This window comes from Peromyscus maniculatus, chromosome 7 (assembly GCF_049852395.1).
Source record: "Peromyscus maniculatus bairdii isolate BWxNUB_F1_BW_parent chromosome 7, HU_Pman_BW_mat_3.1, whole genome shotgun sequence".
Classification (NCBI taxonomy): Eukaryota; Metazoa; Chordata; class Mammalia; order Rodentia; family Cricetidae; genus Peromyscus; species Peromyscus maniculatus.
In genome coordinates this window covers 96,709,227-96,731,326 of record NC_134858.1, presented here as the reverse complement: position 1 = coordinate 96,731,326, position 22,100 = coordinate 96,709,227, and the positions used below count along the sequence as shown (strand labels likewise).

Below are 22,100 nucleotides of genomic sequence, written 5' to 3'. Positions count from 1 at the left end.
TGCTTCTGTTTCCCAAATGCTGTGATTAAAGTTATGTGCCACCATGCTTGACAAAGATGCTTTCCAGCTTCTTTTTGGTCTTTTGAGACAGGATTTCTCAGTGTATCCCTGGCTATCTTGGAACTCACTCTGTAGACCAGGCTGGCCTTGAACTCACAGAGATCTGCCTGCCTCTGTCTCTGAGTGCTGGGATTAAAAACCTGGGCCACGACTGCCCAGCTGCTTGTGGGCTTCTTGAAGATAATACTGTTAATGTTATTTTTAACAACAGTCACATATACAGCTTAAGACTTGGAGGGCTCTTTCTTTTAATGGTCGCTAATTAAAATAAGATCACCAGATGGATCCTGTGGGAGACGGGTGCACCTGGCGGGAGGGACTACAGTTGATAAGGGAAAGTCTAGATCACAGGGATGCAGGAAGCTAGCATATCTTCACTATAAACACAGTTAACAGTTGTTTGAGATTCCGAGGAAATGTCTGGGGAGAGGCATGAGGCCCTGCCCAAGGTCATGTACTCTGGATCCTAAAACCTGGTTCACTGCAAGTCTAAAGCAAAACACTTAGAACCTTTACAGCAGGCAATGCTAATTGTCCTAAGGGCCTCCCCAGCGGCGATTATTTATTTTTACGTGTATGATGTGTGTGTTCATGTGTGTGTGGCTGTCTATGCATGTACCACTGTGCTCATATGGAGGTCACAGGAGTTGTTTTCCTTTCATCTGTGGGTTCTGGTGGTTGAACTCAGTCGTAAGAGTTGGCATCAAGGGCCTTTATCCATTGAATCACCTTGTCTGCTCTATACAGTGCATTTATTACAAGACTAAGCACGAGGAAAATTCACCAGGAACTACATCTAAAACACAGATGTCTGGGGGAAAAAGTCTCATTAAATTACATGATTCAACTTTGACTAAATGGAAAGTTGCATAATAAGATCAGAAAAATTGTGAAATATATTTTATAATAATTGATGAATGAGAATTTTTTAATTTTTTTTTTTAATTACATGCATTGTTCTTTTGCCTGAATGTATGTCTGTGTGAGGGTATCAGATCTCCTGGAACTGGAATTACAGATGATTTTGAGCTGCCATGTGATTGCTGGGAATTGAACCTGGGTCCTCTGGAAGAGCAGTCAATGCTCTTAACCACTGAGCCATCTCTCCAGCCCCCAATACATGAAAATTGTAAAACTGTAATTTCTGAAGTAAAAAGAAAATACAGGATTTAGCCACTGCATCGCCTCTGAGTTTCTGTGTGTTTGTCCGTTTTGAGTCAGTGTCTCTATTATTTAGCTCGGGTTGTCCTCAAACTCACAGAGATACACCTGCCTCCACCTCCCCCAGTACTGGCATTAAAGGCATGTGCTGCTATGCCTGGCTGTTTGTCTGTTTTTAGTTTTGATACAGGGTTTCATGTAACCAGGCTGGTCTCTGCTTACTGTGTAGTTGAGGATGACCTTCACTGTTCTCCTGTTTCCACCCAAGCACTGGATCACAGGTGTACACCACCACACCAGTTGTCTTTGTTTTTATAGTCAGTGACAAGTAGAACATCTGACCTTGCCTGACATTGAGTTAACTATTGGTACTCTCCAATTTTTAAGAAATTATGAAATATGTATGATACTAAGATTTACAATTTAGGACATTTTTAGAGTTTCTTGTAGCTTAGGCTGGCTTTGAACTTGTATAGTAGAGGATATAGCCTTGAACTCCTGATCCTCCTGACTCTGCCTCAAGTGCTGGGATTACAGGCCCATTTCACCATCATACTCTGTTCAATTTTGTTTTTTCATTCAAAGTTGTTATTAGGAATGTTAAATATCATTGTTTCTTAATCTTCATGGGCAGTTTCTTTGCATATTTTGTGTTCTGTGTTATATTCCATAGGAATGCAGAACAATTCCCTACATAACTAAGCAGTTTTAATTTACTGTTTCATATGGCCAGGAGAATGATCTACAATAGCTATATTTTTGGTTTTGAATGAATGAGCTTATTAAGAATATGCATACAAAGGCAAAAGAACAAATAGCAAGTAGCAGATAGATAGCAAAACCTCATCAACTCGGAGCATCCCCACATCCAGCAGGAAGCAGATGGGGAAGCCAAGGCGGTCAGCGGAGTTCTGACGGATGAGCTGCCTCAGGGATGAGCTTCCCGAGGTTGAATTTCTCACTGTTTTCCCGGCAGCCACCTCAAGGGTAGGAATCGTTCATCTTCTAGCTGTTCTCAAGAACAGTATTTTTCACTCTTGGGGGCTGTTTTGCTCTTCTCTCCATCTCTGAGTTAGGTGGCCCTCCCATCCCTGGACAAGGGCTCTAGACGATACATTTAAGACAAGCAGGTTTGGGTCTGATAGAGAATAGCTTCCAGAGCCAACTTCTCAGTGAACTCAAATAGCACATGACAACTTACCAATACAATATGTACAACATTTGTTTCAAAAGAATGGCCAAGGAAAACAAACAAGCTTTGCCAGGTATGCGTGTTCAGTCTGTAGTCAGACTTGGGAGGAGGATCTAGATTATTGTACGTTTGAGGCCCACCTAGGCTGTGTGTGTGTGTGTGTGTGTGTGTGTGTGTGTGTGTGTGTGTGTGTGTGTGTGTGTCTTCCAGGACATCCTGAGCTACAATTTGAGACCCTGTCTACCTATCAACTTATAATCACCCCCCACCCCACCCCCACCCCTCCGCCGCCACAAAAAAAAAAAAAAAAAAAAAAAAAGAGATTCATTGGTCTATATGGCGTAAATTTCCAAGTCAGTTTTTGTTTTGTTTTATTGTCTTGCTCTATAGACCAGGCTGAATTTAAAACCAGAGATCCACCTACCTCTGCCTCTGAGTGCTGGGATTAAAGGCATATACCACCACCACCTGCTTCAAGTCAGGTTTTTATTTCTGTTTTCATTAGTTGATTATAATCTGTAATCCAATTAAACATATAGGTTCTCTATGAGTTTTTACTTTTTCCAGATATTTATTTATGGGTATTGCCTGCGTGCATGTCTATGTATGATATGCTTGCAGTGTCTGCAAAGACCAGAAGAGGGCGTCAGATCCTCTGGGACTGGAGTTTCAGATGGTTGTGAGTTGTAGTGTGAGCACTGGTGCTTGAACCCTGGTCCTGAAAAAACAGCCAGTGTTTTGCCACCTCACCATCAGTCCCCTCAGGTTTTCTTTCACTGACTGTCCTGGAACTTGCTCTGAAGAACAGGCTGGCCTGGAACTTACAGAGATCCACCTGTCCTTGCCTCTAAGTGCTGGGATTAAAGGCGTGCGCCACCACGGCTCTCAGCGGGTCTTCTCACTTGCTGAGTCATCTCTAGCCTGTGAGTTTTGACTCTGCAAACCGTGGCAGTGGGCATCCTTGTATATGTATCTTGTATATGTGCATCCTTGTATATGTATCTTTGTGTGCATGTGCCAGCATTGCAGATCATGTCTTACTGTTTTTCCCTGCAGATGTTATGGAAGCAAGTTCACAATTACCCAATGTTTAACCTCCTTATGGACATTGACTCCTACATGTTTGCATGTGTGAACCAGACTGCTGTATATGAGGAACTTGAAGATGAAACGCGAAGACTTTGTGATGTCAGACCTTTTCTTCCAGTTCTAAAACTAGTGACTAGAAGTTGTGACCCAGCAGAAAAATTGGACTCAAAAATTGGAGTCCTTATAGGAAAAGGTAATTTAAAAAGTTTTCAGTACGAAGTCTCACCTTTATCTTTGTTCTGCGTGTTAACATGTAACTATATTCTAAGATACTATTTTCGACATTTTGTCATGGACTAATATTAATATGTTCAGGGTTTGAGAAGAAGCTCTGTGAGAACGGAAGGTTGAATGTTTAGACACATCTCTAGCAATGTGATCTTGCCACAGCACCCAAGGGCTTGCATTTTATATGTCTTTTTCTGCACTATTGATTTATTTTTATTTACAAAAGTATTGGTCTTCAATTAATGGGAAAAAATAATTGTTTCTTTATCTCGGATAATTGGAGAATTTCCCCGCTACGTGGTCTTATATAATGGCCCAGATTGGTTTCTCTTTCACTATGTAGACCAGGTGAGGTCTTGAAATTGTTGTCCACTGAAGTGATGAGTGATGATGCATACCTTTAATTCCAGCACTCTTAGAGGCCAGACTGGTCTACACAGCATGGTACAGGCCAGCCAGGAATACATAGTGAAACCCTGTCTCAAACAGATAGGTTGAAATTGCCATCCTTCTGCCTCAGCCACTTGGGTTCAGATATTGGAGACATGCATTACCTTACTTGGTTCAGAAACCCTTTCCTAAGAGATGATTTTTGTTTTAATTTTATAAACTACCCATAATCCCCTATAATATGAACTTATTGTTTACCAATTAAGACCATAAGTTGATCGATGTTTCTGTAAACTAATTCATGTTCTTGGCAAAGTTTTGCTCTTTTACTGGTTATTTTTAATTAGAAGTTATCTTTGTATCAAGTAAAGATATGTCTATGATTCCTTGAAAACTATTGCTAGGGGCTGGCTGATGATTTATGAATCCCTGGACTCCATTCAAGCAAACAAACAATAATGGGTAGAGTGCTCATGCTGGAAGGGTCAGGGGTTCAAAGTCATCCTCAGCTAGTTGAAGGCTAGCCAAGGGGTTATACAAGACCCTGTCTTTAAAAAAAAAAAAAAAATTAAAAAAAGAAAGAAAGAAAAGAAATTCTGGAGAAAGTTAAGAACATAGAGGAATTAATTCTCTCTTGCTATAGAAATCTTAGCAGACAAGATTTAATGTCTATCAATACTGTAGAGAAAGTGCTGATCCGATTTAGGAGCTACACGTGGTTACTAAGGATGGGCCTTGAAGATTAATCCCCAATCAGAAAGTCCCCTGAAGCTTTTTGGATTTGACTATCTACTTTGACGAACAGTAGCATAATATAGTACCACCCCCTTTAAGTTAGCTTTTCTTTGGGGGGTTGGATAACTTAGTATGGTGCTTTCCTGGCACCCCACATTTTTTTTATTACATTTATTTATTTATTTGGGTGATTGCTTAACACTCTCTGCATGCGTGTGTGTGATTGAACTCGGGTCTTCAGCCTTGGTGGTCAGCATCTTTATCCACTGAGCCACCTGTAGGCCCAAACTTGGGTTGCTCTTAACGGTCATTTTAATCTCAGATATGAATTAACTAGCCACCACTAACTGTACCTAAGCTCACCAAATTCAGTAAATAAAAATATAGGAAATACAAATCTTACATAGGATATGGTTGCTGAAACATGTCTTCAGGATCTCTCTGCAGTGCGATTGAGCGGAGTGTTGTTGTATTCTCATCTGGCAGCCTTTACCCCACTCCAGCACCAGGGTCTGATGTAAAGCAGTCAGTGCTGCATTCTGTGCAGTATCTTGTGACTTATTGCATCTGTGTTTTGTGTAGTGTGCTCTGCAGGTTGACCAAGATAAAAACAGTATTTGTGGCACAAAGTCTGCAGTTCATGTGCTCTTAGCTGTTTTATAAATTTTGTGTTAGCAGATCTGGCAATTGTTTAAGCTCATATGCTGAAAGGTAGTTTTTATGTGGAAGTCTGTGCTTTAGAACAAGTCCTCACTCTTGATACCTAAGGGGTCAGTGCCTGCAGTGGCTGCTCTGTCCATAATGACTATATCCAGGGCTGGGTGAGGTCATGCCTCCTGAGAAAACAATAAACAATTACTTCAGTTTAACTTCAGGAACAAGGTTGCTGCCTCCTCTGTCCAAAGAAAACAATAGAACTTTTACAGCAGAACTGCCCTGAGCAGGCTAAAAATACCGTTTCCTCTAGGGTGATGTGCTTGACATTTTCTTTACAGTTTATTCTAAATAATTATTTATGGAGTTGCTGTTTGTGCTCTGACTGCCCCCCCATCTTGAAAGTGCATGCTCCCCTGCATTATTTTCTACAGCACCCTGTAAAATGGAATCACAGCCAGATGGGTTTTTATCAGCAGTCTGAATGAATGTTTGAGCTGGGTCTGGTTTCGGAGGTTTGTAATCGCAGATGCTTGAGAGGCCAGGGAAGGAAGATCACAAGTTGAAGCCTTAAGGCTGCCTTGCAACTTGGTGAGACCTTGTCTCAGAATAAACATTTCAGAAGGGAGCTGTGACTGTAGCCCCATGGTAGAACACTGGCTTGAATTGTGCCAGGCCCTGGGTTCAGTCTCCAGCTTCATTATCACACAGCAAGCCTCCCTTTAACCAGGTTTTGTTTGAGACTGGGTTAAGTATCTTGCCCAGGCTGGTCTCAACTCTTGGCTTGAGTGAGCCTCCCATTGCCAGTCACTAGTGCTGACTGAGACTGGTCACTTGCCAGCTTGCCTGGCAGGATGTAGGAGTTTAGTAATATTTTTAGTGTGACCGAACTTTTCTCATGCTTTTTAAATGTAATATTCGTCTGTATATCATACACTGTTTTCTGTCATTTTCCTAGGAGAAGGTGTATTAGAAAATTACGTTTAAACTTAAATTACTTAGCCTAAGCTATTAATGGCATCTGGTTTTCCTTTCAGTGCTAGCCCTGGCATCCGACTGGCATCAGACTCAAAGCCCCATGAAGGCTAGGCAAGCTCATTATTTCTGAGTCATTCTGGAGCCCCAAACTTGTATTTATTTTTATATTTTTTAAAGTTAAAAAAATTAATTGTATTTTAATGAAGTAGATTTTTTTTTCATATAATATATTCTAATTATGTCCCCCCCACTCCTCCTAGATCCTCTCCACCTCCCTCCCATCCAAAGCCACCCCTTTTCTGTCTTGTTAGAAAACAAAAAGGTATCTAAAGGATAATAATAAAATACATAATAAACCAATTGGGATAGGATAAAACAAACAGAAGGAAAAGAGCCAAAGAAAAAGGGCAAGAAACACATATAAACACAGAGACACATGCTACCACCCACGGGAATCCCATAAAACACACACAAAGACCCTGTCAGGCTTTTTTAAATAGCCTGACACAGCAAAGAACCTCCAAAGATGATGATGCCGCTGGGTTTGTTTTATGTTGGCCATTTACTGCGGGGCATGGGGCCTGCCCTTAAGAGTAGTTTCTTTTCCCAGCAAGACTCCCTTGTAGAAAACTAATTCTTTTTTTGAGACCGAGTTTCTCTGTGTAGCCCTGGTTGTCCTGGAACTTGCTTTGTAGACCAGGCTGGCCTTGAACTAAAAAAAGGTCCCCCTGCCTCTGCCTCCCGAGTGCTGGAAATAAAGGCATGTGTTACCACCGCCTGGCATAGAAAATTATGTTTTTCTTTTGCAAGTACTTATCAGTTAGAAATAGCTCCGGCCTAGGGATGGGGCACGTGTCTACTTTTTCTCTTATTCTAGGTCCCCATTTGGTGCAGACTTGAGCAAGCCCTGTGCATGCTGCCTCAGTTTCTCTGAGTTTGTAAATACATCAGCCCTGCTGTGTTTAGAGGGCCTTGTTTCCTTGGTGTCCTCCATCCCCTTTGGCTCTTACACTCTTTCCTCCTCTGTTTTTTGCAGGGCTTTCTGAGCCCTGAAGGGAGGGATTTGATGGAGAGATCCTGTTTAGGGCTGAGTGTTCCAAGGTCTCTCACTCTCTGCATATTGTCTGGCTGTGGATCTCTGTATTTGTTCCCGTCTACTGCAGGAGGAAGCTTCTCTGATGATGGTCTATGAATATAGCAGAATATAATTAGGAGTCATTTTAATGCCACATTCCTTTAGGAGAACAGTAGTATTTGGTTTTCCTCTAGGTCCCAGGACTTCTAGTCCCAGCTTCTTGGTCACGTAAGCAGTATTGGGTATGGGATCCACCTCCTGGAGGAGCCTTAAAGCAATCAGATATAGGTTGGTTGTCTCACAAGCTCTGTGCTGCCATTGCCCTAGTCCACTTTGCAAGCCGCACACAATTATAGGTCAGAGGGCTCATAGCTGGGTCGGTGTTTGTCTTTCTCCTTTGGTAGCATGCAGAGTACCTTCTGGTACCAAGAACACTAGCCTATAGTAGTTTTTATTTTTGAGACAAGGTCTTGCTATGCTACTCACTCGGGCTAACCTGGAACCAGCATATGTAGACCTTGCTGTCCTTAATGAGGTCATCCTGCCTTTACCTTCTAAATTCCTCAGATTACAGACATTGATTTCCTCCCCCATTTACAAAATAATAATAATAGTGATAATAATAATTTTTTAAAAGACAGAGTCTCACTATGTCCTTCTGGCCAGAGTAGGAACTTACTATGTAAAACACACTGGTTGGTCTTGGACTCAGAGAAATCCACCTGCTTTTGCCACCATGCTTAGCCTTAACCTCTGATTTTTAAAATATTACATTTTTATTGTTGTAAGTGTGTGGATTCATGAGTGTACAGTGCACATGTGCATTTTTTGACATTCATGTGTGTGCTTGTTTGTGTACATGTAGAGGTCAGAGAACAGGTTGTGGGGATCCATTCTCTCCTTCCACCATGTGGGTTCCAGGAATCAAAGTCAGGCCGTCAGCCTTGGTGGCAAGCACCTTTACTCACCAAGCCATCTCACTGGCCACCACATTTTATTTTTGAAAGATTTTTGTAGTGGTTCTCAAAATTCATGCAGCATTACTTCCATAAAAAGTATATACATAGGACAGGTGTGGTGGTGCACGCCTTTAATCCCAGCACTGGGAGGCAGAGGCATGAAAGGAGGATCTCTGTGAGTCTGAGGTCAGCTTGGTCTACATAGCAAGTTCCAGGACAGCCAGGGCTACACAGAGAGCTGTTTCAACAAACAAACAAAACGCTGAGCAAATGCTTGTAATCCCAGCACTCAGGAGACAGAGACAAGAGGATCATGGGGGCTTGTTACCCAGGCCAACCCAATTAGTGAGCTCCAGAGCAGTGACAGGTCCTGTCTCAGAGGAAGGTAGAGGTTGTTGCTGAGAACAACACCTGAAATTGTCTGCTGCCCCCCACATGCATATGTGTCCATATATGTGCATAAACCCTCACACATACATGGTAAAGAAGAAATCATTGCCAGAGCAGTAGTGATTTCCATTCTTCAGTGTGTGTTGAATCTTTATACCTGGAACTATAGCTGAGCTGTGCGGAACTCACTGTGGGAAATAACGGATCAGCAAGCAGACAGTTAGAATGCAGTAAGTACACTGCCAAGCCACAAGGTGCTGTCTCAAGTGTATTGGTAAGTCGGAAGGCTGCTTGGAGAGTGGGATTCTAAACAGGTGTCGGCGCTGAAGAGTTTTGCAAGTGAAGGGGTTACAGGAAAGGTGAGCAAAAGGGAATGGGATCTGAAGACGGACTTCTGAAAATAACAAGAATTGATACTGGTTGTTGAAAGAGGCCACAAGGATAAGTAACAGACCATTTAGGTACACAGTAGCTCAGAGCAGGGAAAATCACCCAGAGAAGTTCTATTTTCTGCTAAGCTTTGGGAACCCTCCACTCCCCAGTTCCTTTTCATGTGTCATTGTAAAAAAAAAGACTGAGCAGCCCGCTGCTTTCCAGTGGACAGTTTCTGTTCCGCAGAGAAGCCTGTTTGTCCCGGTGCTTGGTTCACTTTGTGATGGGCCTTCTAGATTATCTTCAAAAACTAGTGAAGTGTTTGAGCTTGAAAGACTGGAAGATACTGAATCTGCTATGATGCCTTAAATTCCATTTGTAATTTTGTGTGGAGCAAATGGACCCGGGATGTTCATCACTGTAGAAGGATTCATTTTATCTTGGTTGAGCTGGGATCCACCCCCCCCACTCCCCCACCCCCGATAATTCAAGTGAATGGACTAAAGTTAAACATTCATACAAGAAACCCTTTCCAAATAGGATAGTAACATCTGGAGGCCCATTTGCTGAAACCTGAGGACTGGAGTACTGGCTTAGTCCTCTGGAGTTCATCTTCGATGGGTTCTGTGAACATTCTCTTGGCCCAGTTAGTGGCTTTAACCCTTGTCTCACTCTGTTCCCTGGGAAATTAAATTTAAAAAAAGTTTATTTTTATTCTTAAATTTTTATGTGATTGTGTTTGGGGGTGTGCATGAGAGTGCAGGTGCCGGGGGAGGCTAAAAGAGGGTGTCAGGTTCTCTGGAGCTGGAGGCACAGGGAGTTAGTTGTGAGCTCCCTAAAGTAGGTGCTGTGTGCAAACCCGGTCCCTCTTAGCAGCTGAGCTGCCTCTCCAGCCCCATTCTGGGAGATTTTCTATTGAAAGGATTCAGATGGGAAGTAACATGACCAGATGTGCATTTCAGAAAGCCTTTTCAGACTGTAAGATGGGAGAGGTGAGGCCTGCAAGTGGAAGGCTGGCGAGGCTGCTTAGAGAGGAAGGCACGGGATACGAGGGCTCACAGCCTGAGGTGGATTCCTGGTACCCACAAGGTAGAAGGAGAGACCGACTCCCACAGACTGTCTTCTGATGTGTGTGTGCATGCATGTCTGCCCTTTCACCAACCAAACAAACGTATGTAACTTTTTAGAAGGCTTCAAGTAATAAGGAATCTGTGAAAAAGTTGTGTTAGTCACCTGAAGGAGAGATGCTGTGGGCTAGGATTAGGTTAATGGCTGTAGAAACTGAGACAGGTAGACAGTTTAGAGACATTTCAAAGGTATTTTAGAGCTGGGTATGGTGGTGCATTTAGCAGTTTTAGCAGTCAGGCCAAGACATGAGGATGGCCTTGAATTTGAATTTGAGAGCAGCCTGGCCATGTGATAAAATCCTGTCTCACATACTCACCTATACCCCCAAACCGCACAAAAAGAGGTGGATCAGACATTGTAGTAAAGACTTTGTTTTTGTCACTGGGTACCCATTTCTGCTCCCTCCCCTGTAGAACCTATTATCCATCAACAGAAGAGTGGTGGCAGTGCACTCTAAAACTCCCATGTTAGACAATATGACATCATCTGTAGAGTTCATGGTCAAGAACCATGCCAAAGTTACCACCTCCCAAATTATTCAGTAATTTTTGTGTTAGGACACATTCATAACAATCCTGGGGCATATGTGGCTGGTTGGACATCCCTTCTAGGAGTCCAAATGTCTCTACTAAAAATATAGGTTATTCATAGCTAATTTACAATAATGTATTTTTAAACAGGTGTAAGACTATCCAGGAAAATCTATGGCTCTTTCATCATATGGTTTTAGATTGTGTATTATGAATTTCATTTTTTATTATACCTTTCTACTTTTACAAGTCTATATGTGCTTACTCTGGCTCTGGCTGTCCTGAAACTTGTAGCAGCTCTCCTGCCTCCACCCCAAAATTCTACCAGTATTACAGGTGTGCTTCCTGCCCAGTTTTGATGGCTGTGACACTGATAAACCTGCTATATTCCTATATAATCTTGCAATTTGTATGTTTTAGAGATGCAGCAGCATGTGTATTTTATACATGAGACTCATTTTGCCTGTGTTGGTCATCCTTTTGTCTGCTTGGTAAAAGACAAATATCCAAGTTAGTTTGTATTGAAGACATTTTTTGTTCTTTTTTTTTCTTATTATTAGCTACTAAAAAAAGACATCTTTAAAAAATTTCTTTAGGTCTTCATGAATTTGATGCCTTGAAGGATCCTGAAGTAAATGAATTTAGAAGAAAAATGCGCAAATTCAGTGAGGACAAGATCCAGTCTCTAGTGGGGTTGTCTTGGATTGACTGGTTAAAGCACACATACCCACCTGAGCATGAGCCGTCCGTCCTGGAGAATTTGGAAGATAAACTTTATGGAGGGAAGCTGATCGTGGCTGTGCACTTTGAAAATAGCCAGGTAGTGTTTGATTATTATTATTTGGTAATTAGTCTCTGATTTTCCCGGCTGCTGCTCCATTCTTGGAGGAGTTTCTTGCTTAGAAAGCACTACAAAAAAACAAAACAAACAAAACCGAAAACAAGCTTGTAGAGAGATGGACTTAGTTTATAATTACAAAGGACTATCTAAAAAAAAAAAAAAAAACCTTTGTACAAACATTTTTTTGATGAGTTATAACAGTATAGAAATGAGTTGTCAGACTGAACTGCTTTATTGCTTTTTACAGTTGTAAAAGAATGAAAAAAAATTAAAGAGATGTTTTAATTTTATTTTATTGTGTGTGTATGAGTGATTTGCTTGCATATATGTATGTGCACTACACGTATACCTGGTGTCCACAGAGGCCAGAGGGGGATGTTGGATCCCCCAGAACTGCAGTTACAGACAGCTGTGAGCTGCCATGTGGTGCTGGGAATCGAACCCAGGTTCTCTGGAAGAGCAGCCAGTGAGTGCTCTTAACTGCTGAACCATCTCCAGATATTTTAAACAGGAGAGAAAAAGAAAACTCTAGTCAACATAATCTCTCCCCCTTCCCCATTTTCTTACCTTTATTATTTTTTCCACATATGTATCATGAAAGGCTATTAACTTTTGATCTCCCTGTCTCCTTGTCCCCAGTGCTGGCATTAGCCTGGTTTATGCATCTCTGAGGTTTGAACCCATGGCTTTATGCCTGCCAGGCAAACACTTGAACTGGAGCTCTAACCCCTGTTGTTTTGGTTGATGTGTAGCTCAGAAGTAGGGCATTTACCTAGTGTACACACGGCCATAGGTTCAATCCCCAACAGCATTCACACATACATACCCCTCCTTCCCTCCCTCCCTCCTTCCCTCCCTCCTTCCCTCCCTCCCTCCCTCCCTCCCTGTTTATAAAGTTGGACAGAAATCATTAATATATGGCTTAATCAGTAATAAAGTATGGATCTTTTACCAATTACCTATACAGACACCCCCCCCCCAACACACACACACACACACACACACACACACACACACACACACACACACACACACACACACACACTGTGCTGGAAATCAGAACCCAGGCCATCCTCTAGTGGTACACATTTTTAATTCCAGAGGCAGAAGAAGATGAATCTCATTGAGTTTGGGACCAGACTAGTCTACAGAGCTATTTCCAGGAGCCAGGGCTACACAGAGAAACTCTGTGTCTAAAACTGAAAATAAAACAAAACAAACAGCAACAATAAAAAACAACCAGGCCGTCCGTCATGATAGGCCAGCGGGCTGCTGCTGAGCTGCACCCCTAGCCCCAGGTTTTGTAATAATTAATAGGTCGCTATCCTATTGGCCTGTTACCTGATAGTAAACTTCAGCTAATTTTTGGTGTGGGCCTTTTGTCTTTGAAACAGAACCAATGATTATGGCATTTAAATAATTTGTTTGCATGAAGAAATAGTAAACCATCATATATATCACATTTTTTTTTAAAGATTTTTATTATGTATACAGAAGAGGGTGCCAGATCTCATTACAGATGGTTGTAAGCCACCATGTGGGTGCTGGGAATTGAACTCAGGACCTGTGGAAAAACAGTTGGTGCTCTTAACCTCTGAGTCATCTCTCCAGCCCCTATATCACATTGTTTTATTTTTATAAAACCAGGAGACACCTCAAGGAATAATTTTTTTTAAATGACCAGTGTATTTCTCAAAAGAATGAACTTAGTATACAGATCAAAAGTATCCAGGCTGGCCCTAAACTCCTGATCCCCTGGCTCCACCTCCCAAATGATGGGATTATAGGAGAATGCCACCATACAAGCAACTTTAGCTAAATATTAATTTTAACTTGGGAGCTGTGACCCTCAGAATACAGGAACATGACTTGCAAATTATCAGAAAACAAATTTTATGTGTGTTCATGTTTAGCATATAGAACAATTTACTGGACTCCAAAGCACAAAGGATGTCTACACACACACACACACACACACACACACACACACACACACACACACACACACACATTATCATTGTACATATTGTTACAAACTTTGAGCACAATTGTGTTTTCTAGCCAAGCATAAAATGTGTCACATTTTCTACCTTCTCTCTTTTTAGGATGTATTTAGTTTTCAAGTGTCTCCCAATTTGACTCCTATAAAAATAAATGAATTGGCAATCCAGAAACGCTTGACAATTCACGGCAGGGAAGATGAAGCTAGCCCCTATGACTGTGTGCTACAAGTCAGCGGGAGAGTGGAGTATGTATTTGGAGAGCATCCACTAATTCAGTTCCAGGTATGTATACTGACTCATCGTTCACTGGACCAGTGTACACAGTGCCTCTAACTACTTCATCTTTAGGGAAGTGTCTGTGGCTGACTGAACATTTGGAACCCACAGAAAGCTTTGCAGAGTTATATATTAAACATCTATTTTGGGACCCTGCCCCTAGGTAATCATTACTAAAGTTTGGGTAAATATTTGTCTTTTTCCCAGTTATGTTTGCTTTGAGGACAGTGATTGTATGTGTGAATGTGTGACTGTGTGTTTGCATTCTGCTTGTGGATTATTTCAGTGCTTAACATGTTCTTGTAACACTGTGCATTTTCTAACACAGTTTGTTATGTGTAGCTGCTTATTATTTCTTTATGAAGACATGTGATTTAAGTGCTATATTCTGGAGGAAGTAAGTAAACCTACTTGTTAAATAGATACTTGTAAGCATCTCTTGGAAAAAGGAAAGTTTTCTTGTTTTTGTTTTTTTTAAATTTATTTAACTTTATTTTATGTGCATTGGTGTGAAGATATCAGATCCCCTGGAACTGGAGTTATAGACAGTTGTAAGCTGCCATGTGGGTGCTGGGAATTGAACCCAGGTCCTTGAGAAGAACAGTCAGTGCTCTTAACCACTGAGCCATCTCTCTAGCCCCCAGGTTTCCTTGTTTTTAAGGGCCAGCAAGATGGTCAGCAGGTAAAGGTGGTTGCTGAGCAATGCTGAGGACCAGAGTTGCCCTCTGACCTCCATATGTAAGCGTGGTATGCAAACCCACACACATACATTTTACATGCTAACAGAATAATAATACATTTTAAAAAGAAAAGATTCTGTTTTTTTTTTCTTCTTTGTTTCTTTTGTTGTTGCTGGGGATTGAACCCAGGGCCATGTATGTTGAACATGTGCTTTATTTACCACTGTCTGCATTCCGATTCATTGTTTGGTGTTCGAGATGTGGGCGTGTGGTGAGATACTCCTTTCTGGTTCTCACGCTGTGAATTGTGAAGTGCAGCTCAGGCTTTTGGAGACTGTTAGGAAGAATAACCATAATGTATGCATCTCTCTTGGTCCCTAGGTAGGTGCTCAATTAACAGTAGCTGTTTTCTGTGGGGTTTTGTTGATTGTTTGTCTGGTGCTGGCAGTTGCACTGGGCTCCTTGTACCTGGTGGGCAGGTGATCTACCTCCAGATAGGTCTCTAGATTGCTTGTACTGGGCTAACTTGCTGTTTTCCCAGGCTGGCCTCAAACTTGTGGTCCCTGGCTTTAGCTTCCCAGCAGTGCACCACAAGGATGCACCGCCCTGCCCGTCGCTGTGTTGTGATTTTAGTGCATATACATGTATTTATTGTGTGTGTATATGTGCACCAGGGTGTGCTTGTGGAACTCCGGGAACATCCTGTGGGAGTTGTTCTTCTGCTACCACAGGCGTAAATGTGGCTTTTTTCCCAGTGAGCCATCTCATTGGCTCTTGTGTTGTAATGTTTTTAAAATTATTTTTATTTTGTGTGTATGGGCATTTTCTCCATGTGTATGAATCATTTGTAGGTATTCAATGCCTGAGAGGCCAGAAGTGGGTGTAGAATCCCCTGGACCTGTAGTTACCGTTGTGAACAATATGTAGGTACTGGGAATCCAATCCATGTCTCCAGACAAACAGCCATCTCCAGCCTTCTTGTGTTGTGGTTTCAAATGATTATATTCTTGATATAGAATTGTATAGCAGCCTATACTGTACATTTAGTGTAGTGTTGTTCAGATTAATTTTCTTTGTTGATTTCAGTGTTTGCCTAAAAAAAATCTGTCTCTTTTGCTACTACAGTATATCCGGAACTGTGTAATGAATAGGACCCTGCCCCATTTCATCCTTGTGGAATGTTGCAAGATCAAGAAAATGTATGAGCAAGAAATGATTGCCATAGAGGCTGCCATCAACCGAAACTCATCCAACCTTCCTCTCCCTTTACCACCAAAGAAAACACGAGTTATTTCTGTAAGATTCCTGTTTCAGTCTTTGGTAACCCCAAAGCCACAAGGCTTTCAGTTTGCGTACTTGCTCTCTTAGACCCATTTCCTTTGCTCACTTCTCCTTCTGTGAAAATCAACATCTTTGCCAATAGTTCATCGCCATTCGCTTGAGAAAAGCTTTCTTCTGCATGGCACTTTTAATGCTCTCACACCAAATACTAGCAGATTAGACATTATCCTTTATCAGCTTGAGGCGTAGCCAGTATAGTTATATTTTGTGTCCTTTTTTCAGACTGAGTCTTGCTTGTATCTCAGTCCCCCGACTTGTGACAAACTTACCTCAACTGCCTAAGTGCAGTATATTTCATTTCTATCAGCTTAAAACAGTTTGGGGGTGAGTGTGGGGTTGAAACAATGTTTTACTGTGGACTCAGGCTGGCATAGAACTTTTTATTTAGTTTGGGCCCATGGTAGTTCTCCTGCCTCAGATTCCTATGTGCTGCTGGAATTACAGGTGTGAGCCAGCATGTCACCTTTTTACTCCTGCCTGCCTCTTCCCTCACTTCATTTCTTAGAATTAACAGACATAAAATCACGTGCTAGTAGTTCTAGTGCTTAATTTGATATTTATGATTTTGGGGGAGCTGGGGTGGTGGGATGGGATTCAAGACAGGGTTTTTTTGTGTAGCCCTGGCTACACAAAAACTCACGATGTAGACCAGGCTGGCCTCGAACTCAGAGATCCACCTGCCTCTGCCTCTGGAGTGCTGTGATGAAAGGTGTGCACCACCTCGCTCTGCAGTATTTATGATTTTTAAATGTTAGGTCAGAGCTCTGTTTTCATAAATTTGCCCTGTGTGAGAACTGAAAGACTTCCATGACTAGTGTCTTAGGATTACCATTGCTGTGATGAAACACCATAAGTAAAAGCAGCGTGAGGAGGAAAGGGTTTATTTGGCTGGTTTATATATCCTGAATCACAGTTCACTGGGAGAAGCCAAGGCAGGAACTCAAATGGCAGGAACCTGGAGGCAGGAGCTGATGTAGAGGCCATGGAGGGGTGCTGCTTACTGGCTTGCTTTCGATGGCTTGCTCAGCCTGATTTTCTAAACACTCCAGGACCACCAGCCCAGGGATAGCACCACCCACAATGGGCTGGGCCCTCCTACATCCACCTAGAAAATGCACCACAAGTTCCTACAGCCAGATCTTATGGAAGCATCCTCTCAACTGAGGTTCCCTCCTCTAGATGAGTCTAGTTGACATATGACTAGCCACCAGTTATCATGTCATATTCATTTCTCTCTCTGAAAAGCCTCTGTTTATTTTGTTCCTTTACAGCATGTCTGGGACAACAACAACCCTTTCCAAATTGTCTTGGTGAAAGGAAATAAGCTTAACACAGAAGAAACCGTGAAAGTAAGTACTTGTTGAGGCTACATGGCCCTGCATCCTTACTTGTATAATTCGTGAGCTTTGTGGTATCATTCATACCCATCCAATATGAAAGATAGAGTGTAGCAGCTTGTTATAAAACTGTTGAGTATTTTCTCTGTCTTGGTTTTTTTTTTTTTTTTTTTTGGTTTTTCGAGACAGGGTTTCTCCGTGTAGCTTTGCGCCTTTCCTGGAGCTCACTTGGTAGCCCAGGCTGGCCTCGAACTCACAGAGATCCGCCTGGCTCTGCCTCCCGAGTGCTGGGATTAAAGGCGTGCGCCACCAACGCCCGGCCTGTCTTGGTTTTTTGAGTCAGAATCTCAGATAATCCAGACGGACCTCAAACTAGCTGTGTAGCTGAGGCTGGCCTCAAACTCCTTAATTCTCCTGCCTCTACAGGCATAAACCACTGTGCCTGATAGCCTTTTATTAAAGGATCATTTGACTAGGAAAGATCTACGGGAAAGCCTGATGTTATGTTCTTAGTGTATGTCACAGGAAACTCTGGCTTTAGATCCGAAACTTGGCAGAAAGGAGCTTGTATGCTGACTATGGTCTTGCTGAGTTATTCAGATATAGAAAGCATTTGCTATGTTTGTATGTTAGAAGTAAAGCTTGAATGTGTACAGCTTACAGATGTTGTCTGATCAGCTGGTGTTAAATAAGCCTTCGTCTTGGGCTCAGCTCAGTCTTTCTTTTTAAGCTGTGTCTTTGTGGTTCATTTGCAGTTTGCTTTTCTTCTGTTTTAACGGTATCCTTTTCTTCTAATTAAAAATTTCATCATTATCTTTTCTTTATCTTCAGCTGTCTTTCTTTTTCTTTTTTCTTTCTGTCTTTTTTTTTTTTTTTTGAGACAGTGTCTCTATGTAGCCCTGCTGCCTAGCTGTCCTGCTAGAACTCACTGTAGCCCAGGCTGGCCTCAAATTCACAGATATCCTCCTGCCTCTGCCTCCCCAGTGCAGAGATTGAAGGCGTGCACCACTACCCTGGCTTTTTCTTTTTTTTCTCTCTCTTTTTTTTTTTTTTTTTTTTTTTTTTTGAGAGACAGGCTCTCAGATAGCTTAGGCTGGCTTCAAACTCCCTCTTGTAGTAAAGATGAACTTGGACTCCTAATCTCCCTGTCTTTTACCTGCCCAGCCCTGGATTGCAGGCACATGCCACCATACCCTGCCTTTATTATTTTTCCAAATTTAAAAAGTCTACCACAGGACCAGAGAGATGGGTCAGTGTCAGAGCACTGACTACACCTGCAGAGGACCCAGGTTCCGTCCCCAGCACCCACACAGCAGCTAACAACTGTCTGGAACTCCAGTTCTAGGTTATCGAATACCCTCTTCTGACCCTCACGGGCTCCTGCATGTTTGTGGTGTGCTTTAATTAACACAGGCACATACACAAACGTGCATGTGCATACACGCAAACACTCGCATGTACACAAATAATAAGTAAAACTTGTAAAATATATATCAAGACTTTTACACAAAGTTTGAAAGTACAGACAGGTTGGAGAAACAAGAAAAAAAGAAACATCTTTTCTTGTCTTCTTACCATCAGAAGGAAATCTAACTCAACAAGCCTCATCAGTATCCTCTGTGTTTCAACCTTGAACAAACGTCCAGTTATTTGTTTTACTCACCTTTGAAGACATCTTAGACATTCCTGTGGATTAGTAAATATTCAGTAGAGTTCCTTAAGGATTTCATTCTTAAAAGCAGAAATCAAACACAGTGGTGCAATGTCTTGGTGTGAACCTGGAATCCCAGCACTTAGGAGGTGGAGGCAGGAGGATCAAGAGTTTAAACCAGTCTGGGTTACTTGAGACCCTGGAAAGAAGCATGGGTAGAGTGTGCATAGTCAAATCTACCTTCTGGTCCTTTGGGACTCTGTATATTTTATATTCCATCCATGTGTGTGCTTTCACTCAGAGATTTGTCTACAGATGCGTAGTGTATGTGGTTACAGAGGGGGCTGCATCCTTGGTCTTTGCCTGGGGGCTGCTGTGTCTGCCTGGCAAAGAGAATAGAACGGATCCTTTGTTTTGGTATTGGTTGTCTTTTAACTCTGTTGGGAATTGGCCCCAAGGCCTTGCACATTAGATCAGTTCTTTGTTTCTTTTTAAAAATTGTAACATTTTATTCATTTATTGTGTGTATGCATGTACATGCATGTGAAATCAGGGGACAACTTGCTGACATTCTCTCCTTCCACCACGTGGGTCCTGGAAATCATTGTACGTGGCAGCAGACACCACTGCCTGCTGAGCCTTCTTGCTGGCCCTAGTTCTTCGCTTCTTTTGTGGTTCTATATTATTATCCAGTAATAACAGCCTTTTTACATCTATTCAGTTTCTTCATCCAGAAGGTTAATCAGGCCTTCAGTCTGTGCCTTATTTTTCTCCAGTACATTGTGATTTATTTCTTTGTTAATGGCAGACTGAGCCATTATTTCAGGTCCTAAGCTTTTGTCATTTTCCATCAGCTGGAGAGCTGGATTCTTTCATTTGTGGAGAGAAGAAATATGTTTGATGACAGGCTACTCAATGTTTGTTTCCCCACCTACCCACCTTGTTCCTTTGGTTCTCTTTTGTCCTCCCATCTCATGGGATCATGTAGTGAGTGAAGTGACATAATGACATAATTTCCTCCTGATGTAGGTTGCTATAAAGGTCAGGTGCTCTAGGATTGTGTTAATGAAAAGTGAGAAACAAACAAAGTCTTTCCCAGCCTTTTCTTTCCTGAACCCCTTGGCTGCAATGTCTGATATAAACAGAAGAGATGATAGTGTGTGAATTACTGAGGGTTTTCTGGAGAAACAGCCAAGAGGAGATGAATGTACATGTCTACACGTGAATGTCAAGATGTATCACAGTGTTTTGGCTGGAGACCTATGGCACAAGGAAAACCACGTCCCAGTTACAAAGATTTAATATTTTAGGGTTTTCACTTCTGCTTGTGGTAAATAATGGCCTACACTTTGCTTTTGGAGAGTGGGCCAGACTGGTGTCTTCCACTGCAGCAGCAGCAGCACAGTAGTGTGCAATAGCCCTCTGCCTCAGCGTTGATTATAAGCATGCACTACCTGGCTGACACGCTTCTTACTTGTGGTGCCTTTCATCTGTGTCAGGATAGCGTTGACCCAGATGATAGTGGAAGGGTCGGGATGGAGTTCAGTAGAACGGCTTGCCAGGCGTGTGCAGGCGGGAGAACAAATGGACGGGTGAAGAGATGGCCATATAGACAGGCAGACTACGGTCAGATGGATAAAGTTGAGAGCTTTTGTCTGTTTTCTTTTATTTAACTTTCGGAGACTTTTTTGTTCATTTGTTTGCTTGTTTATTTTTGTTTTTGAGACATGGTTTTTCTATGTAGCTTTGGCTGTCCTGGAGCTTTCTCCATAGATCAGGCTGGCTTCAAACACAGAGACCCTCCTGCCTCTGCCTTGAGAGTGCTGGGATTAAAGGTGTGTGCCACCACTGCCCAGCTCTTTGTTTTTTTAAAAATTTGTGTGTATGTGTAAGTGAATGTCACATGTGTCCCTGTACTCCAAGAATCCCTTGGAGCTGGAGTTTCAGGCAGTTGTGATCCACCCTATGTGGGTGCTGGGAAGTCCTTGTGAAGGAACTATAGCAAGCTCTCTCTCTGAACCACTGAGTCATCTCTCCAGCCCCTCCCTTCTTGCATTGTCTATTTTCTAAATAAATTAATGTAAGGTTGGTATTTTTTCTTGCTAAAATGTTTGAAAGAATTTACTTCAAACTATCTGATCCTTGATTTTTCTTTGTAGAAAGGCTTTTGATTAAGAAATATGGAGTAGCTGGGTGTTGGTAATGCAAACCTTTAAACCCAGCCCTCAGTGGGCGGAGGCAGGTGGATTTGTATGAATTGGAGGTCATCCTAGTCTACATAGCAAGTTCCAGGCCAGCCAGAAAAAGAGAAGAAAACTGGGTTGGGCTTGAGAGTTCAGTTCCCAGCGCCACATTGAGCGGCTGACATTGCCTGTCACTGCAGCTCCTGGAGATCTGACAACTTTGTACTCCACAGGTACCTGCACTCGCATGCACACAACACACACACACACACACACACACACACACACACACACACACACACACAAAATTAAAAAGAATAAAATGAAATCTTTCAAACTTAAATAAAAGAATTTAATTTTGGATGGGCAAATGTCTCAGCAGGTAACCCCTCTTTCCACCAAGCCTGATGACCTGAGCTTGACTCCCAGAACCTGTGTCGTGGAAGGAGAGAACTGACTCCTGCAAGTTGCCCTCTGTCCTGCACATGTGCAGCCTGGCACGCATGCATGCACAAAATAAATGTTATATAAAAATTTAAACATTTAATTGCATGTTCACAATGCATTGCATACATATATAAATTGTCACAAATTAATTTAAAAATTTTAAAGAAAAAAATTAGTTTCCTCAGAGGCTATATAAGTAGTAAAATTTTCCATTTCTTTTGTGCCCATTTTGGTAATTTTTTGTCTTTCAGGGAAATACTTACTGATCTACAGGGTGCTCCCCAACCTTTCTTATTTCTGTTTGGTTGGTTTAGAAACAGGGTCTCACTGTGTAGCCCTGGCTGTCCTAGAACTCATTATGTAGATCAAAGTGTTCTTAACTCACAGAGATCCACCTGCC

General features: G+C 42.0%; 1 protein-coding gene across 1 annotated transcript in view; it reads left to right on the top strand.

Moving 5' to 3' along the window:
• Pik3cb (phosphatidylinositol-4,5-bisphosphate 3-kinase catalytic subunit beta) overlaps nt 1-22,100 on the top strand; it is a 117,725-nt gene that overhangs the window by 51,194 nt on the left and 44,431 nt on the right. Inside the window, exons 4-8 of the mRNA XM_076576883.1 lie at nt 3,470-3,695; nt 11,538-11,761; nt 13,888-14,067; nt 15,867-16,037; nt 17,354-17,431. Coding sequence (XP_076432998.1) covers nt 3,470-3,695; nt 11,538-11,761; nt 13,888-14,067; nt 15,867-16,037; nt 17,354-17,431 — 879 coding nt within the window. The remainder of the gene's footprint in view (nt 1-3,469; nt 3,696-11,537; nt 11,762-13,887; nt 14,068-15,866; nt 16,038-17,353; nt 17,432-22,100) is intronic.